The sequence below is a fragment of the Palaemon carinicauda genome, chromosome 16 (genome assembly GCF_036898095.1).
Source record: "Palaemon carinicauda isolate YSFRI2023 chromosome 16, ASM3689809v2, whole genome shotgun sequence".
Lineage (NCBI taxonomy): Eukaryota > Metazoa > Arthropoda > Malacostraca > Decapoda > Palaemonidae > Palaemon > Palaemon carinicauda.
The window spans coordinates 17,593,360-17,606,309 of NC_090740.1; the positions used below are offsets into that span (position 1 = coordinate 17,593,360).

At 43.4% G+C, this 12,950-nt stretch overlaps 1 protein-coding gene across 2 annotated transcripts in view; it reads left to right on the forward strand.

Annotated features, from left to right (window-relative positions):
• Positions 1–12,950, forward strand: part of LOC137655672 (3'-5' RNA helicase YTHDC2-like) — a 388,907-nt gene that overhangs the window by 15,473 nt on the left and 360,484 nt on the right. For both annotated transcript variants that reach the window (XM_068389626.1, XM_068389627.1), the window contains exons 2-3: positions 12,417–12,534; positions 12,707–12,797. In XM_068389626.1, the coding sequence (XP_068245727.1) occupies positions 12,423–12,534; positions 12,707–12,797 (203 nt within the window). In that variant the 5' untranslated portion in view covers positions 12,417–12,422. The remainder of the gene's footprint in view (positions 1–12,416; positions 12,535–12,706; positions 12,798–12,950) is intronic.

Genomic DNA, 12,950 nt, shown 5'->3' on the forward strand with positions numbered 1-12,950 from the left:
GGCTCAGCCATGTCGTCCTGATGGAAGTTTACCAGAGAATTACTTAAAAATACTATATCTGAGGGTTTGTATAAGTGCCTTAACCTCGAGTCAACTTCTACATGGTCACCCAGACCGCATAGATATATGATGCTACCGTTATTCATCATATCTGCTATGCTTGGAACGAGCTTAGGCCTTCCTGCCCCCTGCAGGGAAACTGTCAACTCTGACTATAGAAGCGAGAAGGTTTGTATATTGTAGGAACAAATGGAATTAATTTACCATAAGTATGTTAACACACATATCAGATTCAAGTGTTTTATATTATTTTAGGAAAAAAATAATTGAAGGACTCTGGCTAGTTTTATTCAGCTACTTATTGGGCGAATAAGATGCAAATACATTTTTTATATTTATTTGTATAGACAACATAAATACAACAACGAATATATTAAAATAGAATCATATCCTCCACAACTTACAATCTAAAGGTACATATATATTTATCACCTGTAAGGGAAGAAATATATATTAAAACATGGCCACTCTAAATTATTGTAAAATTATTGAGATAATTTCACTGTAGATGTTGGATTAGTTTAAACACTGCGTACAAATGTACACACAGCACTGGTGTTATTGGTTTGATTCTGCACCTATAAAGAACAGTCCCAGGGGCACCAGGGTGACCCTTAATAAAAGGTATTACACTTAAAATGTTAACACCTTTTCACCCATAACTGTAAAGTCCCAAACAGTTCACTGTTCATCGCAGTACTAGACGACAGGTTTTATAACACTACCTGCCGCCACCACATAGTGCTTTATCTCATGCACTTGCTTCGCATAATGTTTGTAAAAGACTCTAGAGGATTTCCAACCTGTGTATGAGCGGAGTCTATCAAAGTCCATATACTGAAAAAAGTTCAGCGAGGAAGCAATTTTTCTCTGATCATGACCTGCGGGTGTACTGTCAGGATCCGCTCTGTGAATAAAATAGGTGAGCTTCGCCCTCAGTTGTTTCAGGGATAAGTTTGATCCTGAGGTTTCGCCTATGAAGAGCTGTCCTCCCTTGAAGTCTGAAGTTCTTCGAAGATAGACCTTTAGACACTCTACTGGACATAGAGAGACATCTTCCTCCAGAGGGCAGATTCTCCAAGGACCCCACCTTTTGGTGGGTAGCTCGTTTTTGGCGAGAAAGGTAGGATCGGGAAAAAGATTCAGTTCTCCCTCTTCTGTGAATTGAATATGGCCCTTGTCTCTTGATAGGGCTATTATTTCACTAACTCTAGCCCCTGAGGCTATAGCAAACAAAAAATAGGGAGGAATCTTCGTTGTTCAAGTTCGAAGCATAGTGCAAGACTTTGTCCAAAGACCATGAAATGTGCTTCGGAGGGGCTGCTGGTTTAAGTATAGCGCAAGCCTTCGGAATCTTGTTGAAGATTTTGTTCGACAGGTCCACCTGGAAGGCGTATAGAAGAGGTCTAGTCAAAGCTGAGTTACACATAGTTATCGTGGTGGAAGCCAAGCCTTGTTTGTGAGGGTGGATGAAGAAGGACAGGCAGAAGTCTATCGAGATTTCCGTCGGCTTTTTTTGCTTTAACAAAAGAGACCCACTTCTTCCAAGACATTTCATATTGTCTTCTGGTTGATTTTGACTTGTATTCATCTATAAAGTCGATACTGTCTTTCGAGATCCCAAATCTTTTCTTGACTGCTAAGGCGAGAAAATCATGAGATGAAGGTTTTGGGTTCTCAGTGATGAAGCGAAGACAGTCGACTTCTGAACCAGTTGGGATAGAACTAGATTCGGTAGAGGAAACAGCATCAGCTTCAGTTCTATCACCAGAGGGAACCAATTGCTCTTGGGCCACTTGGGGGCCACCACTGCTGCTGTCCCTTTGAAGGATCTCAGCTTGTTGAGGACCTTCAGCAGGAGATTTGTTGGCGGGAACAGATAGATGCGAGTCCATCTGTTCCAATCGATGGACATGGCGTCCGTCGCTTTCGCCCGAGGGTCCTCGTATGGGGCTACGTATCGAGGTAGTTTCTTGTTGTCGCTCGTTGCGAAGAGGTCGATCTGCAGTTCTGGGACTTTTTCCAAGATGAAGGAGAATGAGTCTGCATCTAGGGACCATTCTGACTCTATCAGCCTTCGCCTGGATAGAGCGTCCGCCGTCACATTGCGTAACCCTTGTAGGTGGACTGCTGATAAGTGCCATCTTTTCTTTCTTGCCAAGCGAAAAATGGCCAATATCACGTGGTTGATGTAGGGCGATCTCGAGCCTTGTCGGTTCAGACATCTCGCTATCACTTCGCTGTCCAAGACCAGCTTGATGTGGGCTGATCTGTGAGGGGATAGCTTCTTCAACGTCAGGAGGACTGCCATGGCCTCTAAGATGTTGATGTGAAAGGTCTTGAACAAGGATGACCAGGTCCCTTGAGCTTTCCTTTGATGGGAATGACCTCCCCATCCTTCCGTCGAAGCATCCGCGTGGATAACTACCGATGGTTGAGGTGGTTGTAAGGGAATAGTCCTTGCTAGGCTCTTGACCTTCGACCATGGCCTCAGAAGTGATCGTAGTAAGGTCGGTGTCGGTCTCTGTTGATCTCTTCGAGCGTTTGATGCGTATCTTCTCCAGACTCCTGACGTATCTTTCAGCTCTGGTCTTAGCACAGGGTCTGTTACTGCTGCAAACTGGAGAGAGCCCAGTACTCTTTCCTGTTGGCATCTTGGGATCCTGTTGGATTTCAGTAGTTTCTTGACAGAACCCGCGATCTCTCTCCTCTTTTTTGGTGGAATGGAGAGGTGGTGTGACTGAAAGTTCGAATGGATTCCCAACCATTGAAACTCTTGAGCTGGAGAGAGGCGAGACTTCTTGTAGTTGATCTTGAAGCCTATATGTTCCAGGAACTGGATCACTTTTGTGGCTGCCTGCAGACAAGCAGTCTTGGATGCTGCCCACACCAGCCAGTCGTCCAGGTATGCAGCTACCTTAACGCCTTATAAATGTAGCTGTTGTACGACTGCGTCCACAAGTTTCGTGAAGATCGTTGGGGCTATGTTTAGTCCAAAGGGCATGGCTCTGAAGACATACTTTGTCTTCTGTAGCTTGAATCCTAGGTAGGAGGAGAGGGGGTGAATGACTGGAAGGTGCCAGTAAGCATCTGCCAGGTCTATTGAGACTGTGTACGCCCCTTTTGGTAACAGGGTCCTTATGTGTTGTAGGGTTAGTATCCGGAACTTGTTGTTCTCAATGAACTTGAGTGGAGACAAGTCTAAAATAACTCTTGAGTTTGTCCGAGTCCTTCTTGGGAACACAAAACAGCCTTCCCTGGAATTTGATGGACTTTGCTTTCCTTATAACCTTTTTGTTTAAGAGTTCTAAGGTACATTCTTCCAGTAAGGGGGTGGAGTGTTGGAAGAATTGAGGAAATGAAGGTGGAGATCTGTTCCTTTTCCATCCTAGTCCATTCTTGATTAGGCTGTGCGCCCAGGGATCGAAGGTCCAACGATCCTGAAAGTGGAGGTCTTCCTCCTACCTGGAGCCTCTCATTGCTTGGATGGTCCGGAGGGTTTGCCACCCTGACCACGTTCTCCCCTACCTCGTGAGAGCTGACCTCAAACCTCTGCAGGTAAACCATGCTTCCATGTGTTCCTAGTATACTGTCACGTCCCCCTTACCCTGACGAGGTGGTATTGGGACGTCCTAGCCTAGAATTCCATATAAAGGACTTCAGGTTAACTTCCTAGGACGAGTCACACTTCATTTCTCCACACACAACTTATGTAGACCACACGTTTCTTGCGTAGCAAGAAACTTGCGAGGTGCAGGGACTTTTTCTCGAGTGCTGCTCACTCGGATTCTGAGTCCCCGGGTAAGCCAAAGCCAGTAAGGCTGAGGACTTTCCACCCTGCCTAAGGTTAAGTCACCCTATGTAAATAGTGTGGTTTGTATTTCGGTTACGGAACAAATGACAAATTCGGAGATAATTTGTATTTTTCGTAACCATACAAACCTTAGCTATTTACACATATTTGCCCGCCAGCCCTGTCCCCCAAGACAAGTCCTACCTCTAAGTGAAGTGAGGCAGCTCACCGGTGTGTAGGGGGGGGAGGGGTAGCTAGCTACCCCTCCCCCACCCCCATGCTAACTAGCGCGGGGGTAGTTTAACCCTCGTTAAAATCTAATGGCTTGTCATTTCAGCTACGCCGAAAGTAAACCCCCCTATGTAAATAGCTAAGGTTTGTATGGTTAGGAAAAATAAAAATTATCTCCGAATTTGTCATTCTAGTAGGATTCACCGGGTCACCGTCCGGGCTTCGTACCGTGACTCCTCATTATGAACATAGACCCAGACTTCTCTACATTAGGGCCATGAGTGTGTCCCTAACATTAAAATGAAACTTCTCTGTGGTTTAGGTTCTTTAGGCGGGTCTCGGGTATTGCCAGAACACCTTTACAGCCAATTACCTGTAAGACATACCCCACAGTAGCCTGTATACTCTATAGGTTCTGTAGTGGCAACACAACAAGTAGTGTAAGCTACCACAACTCCCTTACGGGACAAGTAGCTGTTGGTTGAGGGCAGACGTTACCTGGTGTTAGTATGGGATGAATGGACAGAATGACTGGCCTTTTTCGTGCTTCATTGTCCTCTCTTGTGGGGTAGAACATCTGGGCAATTCTGCCAGCTAACTTAACTACGACTGCAGGTATACCCATTTCCCTTGTGTAGCCTGAAATATGTTACTGTATTTGTTATGACCCCGTCCTTCCTGCAAAAGGGAGTCGGGCAATGCCCATGTTGAGTAAGCTTAGTGTACTACAATAATTCTTACCAGGTCAAATCACAGTGCGTAGTTCTCACACATTCACACTGATTGCCCAAGCCATCAGCTGACGTACTTATTTAAGAGTTCACGAGAGGCCAGGGTGCCTCTATTACGCTGGCATGAAGCTTAGAATCACACCCCTTGTCAAAATCACACCCAGTTGGGTTAGAACTTCCATCCTCCTCAGGAGGAGTCTCCTTGGTGTAGAGCGAAAGGGTTTGTATTGTGTGTTGGAACAAATGACAAATTTGAAAGTAACTTTGAGTTTTCCTAACTATATAAAGCTTGAACTCTTACTCATCCTTAGCCCCCCAGCTCCTGTCCCCCTAGAAAGGCCTGCCTGCTATCAAAAGGAGACATGATACTCTTGGTGAGTGGGGTGGCTGGTCTACCCCCCCATTACTGCCCTGATAACTAGTGGCAGGTTGTTATACCTTACATAAAAGTTTGTTCCAGCATCCGTAGTGAAGATCTCAAGGTTGTATAGCTAGGAAAAATACAAATTACTTTCAAATTAGTCTTATTACTTTTAAAATGTGTCATATTTACCATACATATATATCTTTCTATTAGAATACTGTATGTGTCCTATATATAAAATTTTTAAATATTAAACTTAGCCGGTGAATATATAATAGCTGACGTCTCCGACGGCTCGACAGAATTCAAAAACTCGCGAGCGATCGCCATGAAGGTAGCGGGTGTGCCCACCAGCGCCAACTATCGGCCAGATACCGCATATACATGTAAACAGCTCCAGTTCTTCTCTGTCGGTTCCATCGACAAGTCGATTCCACTCGCTATTATGACCTCGAGTTTTCTACTGAATTGGTGAAGTACTTGGTTTTGGTTTTATTGCTTTCGCCGTGTTGGATTATTCAATACTATCCTCAAAAGAAATGCTTTTGAAAGGAGAGTAAAAGTGTATTGCCCTTGCTTTTATCCCTGTTTTTTTTCCATAGAGTAAAAATGGCCGACCCTTCCCTTAGTGTACGGAAGTGTGTTTTAGGCTTTTAGCAATTATCTTATCACGTTATAAATTGTTGTTGTTAATTATAGATTTTCCTCTATATATTTTATATCTCACCCGCCTTTATTAGGCCTCTTCGATTAGCTTTCCATTTATAATAAACATCAAGATAAATTTTAATGATTTGTTTATATGCGGCCTTACCTATTCCTCCCCTAATCCGAGAGTAGGCGGTCCTAACTTGGAAACCGAAGTTAAACAACGTTGAGCCCTTTCAACTTTTATTTTCGTTAAGTTTAAATCATTTGCTCTGTAAGAGTTATTAAATGAATATTTTTTAGTAGATATTTTATGAAAGATTTTCTTTGAATAGTCTTCGTGCTGTTTCAAAGATGAACTAACGTTTGGTTTATTTATGCTACGCAGTTTGCGCTCTATCGTTACGATAGAGAAAGAGAGAATCACGGTTTCACTTTGCAGAAAGAGTAAATCGATTCTGACGTTTTGTTCATTCTTCTTTTAAACTGAAATGTTTTAAATACTAATTTAAAGGAACTTGTTAATTTTCAATTTCTTAGTCCTTTCAGTTTTTTTCCTTTGGTCAAATAACCTGTTTATTGACGAAGGGTAAGTGGGCTTTTCTCTTCTGTGTGAAATCAAGAGAGAGAGAGAGAGAGAGAGGAAGAGAGAACGTTCTGATCTTTATTCTCGTCCCAAGCGAGTAACGTTGTTCTCGAGTCAGTTTTTTACTCTCGTCCCAAGTCTCTGTACGGGGAGAAAGAATAAAACGTTTTAGTTTTTATTCTCGTCCCAAGGCACTGTACGGTGAGAGATTGAAAACGTAGTTTTTAATGAACTAGTGTTTAGTCTCCTCCCCAGTCACTGATCCTTTTAACTTTATATATTTCCGTTTTATTCGATATATATGTTTACTGTTTTTTTGCTTGTATTAATGTGCTTACATTATACGACTTATTTCGCAATTATAACCTTTTGATGTAGGGGAGAATTGCGTGCTTCAGGTAGAAATCAGTTTTTATTCATGCCTAATGTGAAATTATTGAAAAATTCGATTTCAGTGAAGTAAGTGCAAAAACAGAAAATTGTAGTGATAAAGTGATAATTGCGCAAAGTGTTATCAGTGTTGCGACAGAGGGTTCGTCTGTTCGTGCCTGTCGTTCGCCTAGTCCGAGACCTCTTGCAAGCTCCCATGCCCCAGGGAGAAGTAATGTCGTAGGACTTATGGGTTCGAGAGACTTTAACCAACGAACAGACGTTCCCTCTATGGTTTCAGGCGTGTCTCGTCAAGACCGCCCCTACCATAAGACGAGCGAGACGGTTTTCTCCTCGTCATCCGAAGGCTTATCGCGTAAGAAACCGTGGAGCAAGGTTTCGAGACCCTTAAAGCGAAAGTCAGTTCCTTCAGGACAGGTCCAGCGTCCTGGTTGTAGCCATTGGGACAGCTCTGACCCTGTGCAGTCATCGGAAGACTGCTCGACGCCTAAACAGAAGGTTACACAGGCTCCGAGAGTCTTAGTGTAGGCAAGGTTTTGCAGTCACAGACGTTACCCTCGTCTCTTACCGCACCCATTCCCGTTGATCCTAAATGGGTTGTACTGCAAGACATGCAGAATAAGCTTGCCTCTCTTATGGAGGACTATTCTGCTGAGCAGGTTCACGATGATCCTCGCCGCTTAGCTGATCGAGATCCTGGCCGTCAGCCGCCCAAACGAGCCTTTGCTCGTCCTGTTGACGTTGACGTTACAAAGTCACGTCAGTCACGTTTTGTAGAGCCTCACTCGATGCAGTCCCGTGTTGACTTTCAGCCGCTTGTGGACGTTCAGCCTCTGCCGCATGCTCTTGTTGACGTTCAGGACGTTCGCCAACCAGCGAAGTTGACTTGTTTTGACGTTGAGCGTCAAGCACCGCAGTCAAGAGTTGTTTTGACTGCTCAGTCTAGGCAGTCAAGGCAGTCTCGAGTTGACGTCGAGCGTCCTCCCGCACCTGTTGTTGTTGCTGGTCAGTCCTTTAAGCAGTTACATGACGTAGCGTCCTTGACTGCTACTGATGCTCCTTTGCGTGTGGACTCTGCTTGTCAAGCATTGCCACCACGGCAGGTCTCTCCCTTGCTTGAGACTCGGCAATTGTCGGACGAGGTTCCTTCAGATGAGGAAGTTGCTGATCCCCCTCCTACTGATATTCCCTTGGGGACTCTGTCAGACGGAGAGGAGCCTAAAGCTGCTCAGCCCTCTATGGACTTTAAATAAATCATGCTGATTTTTAAGGATCTTTGTCCGGATCATTTTGTAACTGCTGCTCCTCGTTCGCCTAAACGTCAGAGTTTACACTAGGCCTAGCTACTTCGAAGCCGTTGTTTTTCTAAGCTAGTGCTCTCTCGCTCTTCTAAGAGAGCTTTACGTTTGCTAGGCGACTGGTTGATCACCAGGAGGAGTTTGGGGGAGACAGCCTTTGCTTTCCCTACTTTTAAACTGGCTTATAGAGCGAGCGTCTGGTATGACACGGGAGAAGTTCTCGGCTTAGGAGTTCCTGCTTCTGCCCAGATAGACTTCTCAAACCTCATAGACTCTCCCTGGCGCCTGGCCATGAGACGCTCCAAGTTTTTATGGTCGGCTTCAGAGCTAGACCATCTCCTGTTTGGAGTTTTTTCGAGCGTTTGAAGTTTTGCTGTACAATTATGTCATGCATAAACAAGGCTATCAGGGATGGCTCCAATAATCTGACAGCCACGTTCTCTGCAGGAACAAGACTATCAGGGATGGCTCCAATGATCTGGCAGCCACGTTCACTGCAGGAGTACGTAAGATGCAAGTGCGCTCAATGTGTTCATTGTCAAGACAAACTTCACGATGAAGTCTACCAAGCTGTCTTGACAGCATTAATGGAAGGCGACTAGATGGTCTCTCTCGACCTTCAGGATGCATACTTCCACATCCCGATTCATCCAAACTTTCAACTACATCTGAGGTTTGTGGACGGAAAAGTAATGTACCACTGTCGAGCACTGTACTCCGACCTCATTCCTGCTCCTCTTGTTTTTACAAGGCCCTTGCAAAATGTAGCAAGCTTTCTACATTTTTTGAGGATTCAGAGCCTCCCTTTATTTTGACGACTGACTAATCAGGGCGTTCGTCATTATATCGCTGTCTGGAGAGCCTCTAATGGACATTAGACCTAACCAAGGAGCTAGGTCTCATAGTGAACGTAGAGAAGTCGTAACTTACAGTATCCCATCCCAGACTATTCTTTTTTTGGGAATGGAGATACTGTGTATGATTTTTCGACCCTTTTCGTCTCCCGCAAGAATGGAACAAGCTCTGTTAAAAACAGTTGCTCTGTAAGAGTTTGAACTAGCCTCGTGGGAACTCTTTTCATCGCTGGAGTAGTTCACTCTCTGGGGAGACTCAACCTATGCCCTTTCCTATTTCACCTAAACATTGGAACAAGGAGAAGGGCTTAGTGAGTATCTCTTTCCCAATCTCCAACTCAGTCTAGACATGTCTGACTTGGTGGGACAGCAACATCAGACTTCGAGAAGGTCTTTCTCTTGCGATCAAGAACCCAAACCATGTGTTGTTTTCAGATGCAGCGGATTTGGGTTAGGAAGCTCCACTGGACAGTCTGGAAGGTTCGGTTCTTTGATCCACGGATCAAAAGGAACTCCTTTTAAGGCAGTAACATCTCTCCTTTGGCGAGATTTGTGCAGAAATGAATGTCTTGGCGGACGGCCTCAGCAGAAGAGGACAAGTCTTCTCCATGGAGTGGACGTTGCATAAGACTGTGTGCGAGAAGCTATGGATGACATGGGGTCTACCCACCATAGATCTTTTTGCCACTCTCTCTGACAAAGAGGCTCTCGACTTACTGCTTTCCAGTTCCAGATCCAGAGGCAGCTCACATAGACGCTTTCCTGCTGGACTGGTCTCACCTGGACGTTTATGCCTTTCCACCTTTCAAGGTCCTAGACAAGGTGCTGCAGAAGTTCACCTCTCACGAAGGGACCAGGTTGACATTGGTTGCTCCACTCTGGCCCGCGAGAGAGTGAGTAACAGAGGTACTTCAATGGCTGGTAGACATTCCAAGGAGTCTACCTTTAAGGATGGATCTCTTACGGCAGCCACAAAAGGAGTCTTCAGCAAAGCCTCCCCGCGCTTCGTCTGACTGCCTTCAGACTATCGAAAGACTCTCAAGAGCTAGAGGATTTTCGAAGGAGGCAGCCAGAACGATTGCGAGAGCTAGGAGAGCATCTACCATCAAGGTCTATCAGTCGAAGTGGGAAGTCTTTAGAGACTGGTGCAAGTCATCATCCATTTCCTCTTCCAGTACCTCTGTAGCCCAAATTGCAGACTTTCTCCTACATCTGAGAAATGTTCGCTCCCTCTCAGCGCCCACTATTAAGGGCTACAGGAGCATGTTGGCGTCTGTGTTCAGACATAGAGGCTTAGATCTGTCCAATAATCAAGATCTCCAAGATCTCCTTAAGTCCTTCGAGACCTCTAAGGAGCGTCGTATGGCAACTCCTGGATGGAACTTAGACGTGGTCCTAAGGTTCCTAATGTCCGACAGGTTTGAGCCATTACATTCAGCCTCCCTGAAGGATCTCACCCTCAAGACGCTTTTCTTAGTGTGCTTGGCTTCGGCTAAAAGGGTCAGTGAGATCCATGCCTTCAGTAGGAACATCGGCTTTTCTACAGATAAAGCCACATGTTCACTTCAGCTTGGTTTTCTTGGCCAAAAATGAACTGCCTTCTCGTCCTTGGCCTAAGTCATTTGATATACCTTGCCTGTCAGAGATCGTAGGCAACGAGCTTGAAAGAGTGCTGTGTCCAGTTAGAGCTCTGAAGCTCTGAAGTTTTATTTAGCTCGGACTAAATCCTTACGAGGTGGATCTGAGGCCTTGTGGTGCTCAGTTAAGAAGCCTTCATTGCTTATGTCAAAGAATGCTTTGTCATATTTTATTAGATTTTTAATCCGAGAGGCTCATTCTCACTTGAGTGAAAAAGAGCGTTGCTTGCTTAAGGTTAAGACGCACGAAGTAAGAGCTATAGCAACTTCTGTGGCCTTTAAGCAAAACATATCTCTGCGAAGTATTATGGACGCGACCGTTTGGAGAAGCAAGTAGGTATTCGCGTCATTTTACTTAAAAGATGTCCAGAGTCTTTATGAGGACTGCTACACACTGGGTCCATTCGTTACAGCGAGTGCAGTAGTGGGTAAGGGTTCTACCACTACATTCCCTTAATTCCAATATCCTTTTAATCTTCTCTTGAAATGTTTTTTAATTGGGTTGTACGGAAGGCTAAGAAGCCTTTCGCATCCTTTTTGATTTGGCGGGTGGTCAAATGTCATTTCTTGAGAGTGCCCAGATTAAGGGTTTTGATGAGGTCCTGTTGTATGGGTTGTCGCCCTAGATACTTCAGCTCCTGGGAGTCTTTCAGCATCCTAAGAGGATGGCTGGGCTTCGTGAGGAAAGCGGACTAACAAGGCAGAGTAATCGTTAGAGTCAGCTTCCTTACCAGGTACCTATATTTATTTGGGTTTGGTTATGATATAACTGTCAAAAACTCTAAGCATATACGCCGTAAACTGTATTAATTCTGGTCTCTACCCACCACCATGGGTGTGAATCAGCTATTATATATTCACTGGCTAAGTTTAATATTTAAAAATTATATTTTGATTATAAAATAAATTTTTGAATATACTTACCCGGTGAATATATAAATTAAAGGCCCCCCCTTCCTCCCCGATAGAGACACAGCGGGATGAGAAGAACTGGAGCTGTTTACATGTATATGCGGTATCTGGCCGATAGTTGGCGCTGGTGGGCACACCCGCTACCTTCATGGCGATCGCTCGCGAGTTTTTGAATTCTGTCGAGCCGTCGGAGACGTCAGCTATTATATATTCACCGGGTAAGTATATTCAAAAATTTATTTTATAATCAAAATATCATTTTTCCCTCCTGAATTTATTCAGGCAAGCTTTGTAAGAGTTGCGCTTGACTCATGTGGTGTTAAATCTCCTACAGTACTTTTAATAATAATAATAATAATAATAATAATAATAATAATAGTAATAATAATTGTAGTAATAATCTGCATCTCTTGTTATGATTCATCTCCAAAAATGCCTCTTTCTGTAAGAAGACAAACTTCAAATATAAATTTTATCATATCAAGAGCATTCTATTTTCTACTCCAAAGCCTTTCATATTCAAAATACTTTTCATTTTTGACACGCACACTCACTCACAGAATATTTCCTTTTTAAATCATCTTTTAATTTCTGTTATTCATCCTTTTTAACTTTTCATTTCAGTCTATGTTATCCACTCTTAAGAGTTATAAGAATCCGTATACAGTACACTAGAAGGGAAAGCCTCTTTTTATGCTTAGCAGGCCTTATATAGAAATGGCATATCATATTTGATGAGCATATCACTTACCCTTTACTAGATATATTTTTATAATTTGTATCAACATGCCAAAATAAATACTGTATGTAGCTAATGATTTGGCAAAGGTTTGCAATCCATAAAACTTTTTATTTCTAAAACTGTGGTTAAGTGATTGATTAAGACAGTTTGTCTCTCTTTTTTCCCAACAGGAAAAGATGGGCCGTCGGCGTGGCCCCAACACACGCTTCAATGAAGCAAAAGTGAGTGAGGAGCTGAAGATAACAATTGCACTTGCTCTCAAGAAACTTTCAAATGATGAACAGAAAGGTATGTTATTGGTACTTTTTAAATCAGTATCCCTTATTGGTACTTTTTAAATCAGTATCCCCGACAAATTTTAATTTGTACCAAAGCTGCAATTTCAAAGTATATAGCACAATGAAAGTTGGATATGTGTTGTAGTATGAAAAATAATGTTATTTCAAAAAATCTTTTATAGAATTGGAGCTGCCTTCGTCCCTCACATCAGAGGAGAGGAAGTATATACATTTTGTCTCCCAGCAAATGGGCTTCAAAAGTAAAAGTAGAGGGTAAGTTGAAGGAATATTGATTTTTTTCTTATTGATTGTGCCTGCTAGATGAATGAATTTAATGCTTGGGTAGCATATTGACTTTATACTTGCAAGACATGGTTTATTTAAAGATTTATAATGATTGTTTCATTTATACTTCTGTCACTCATA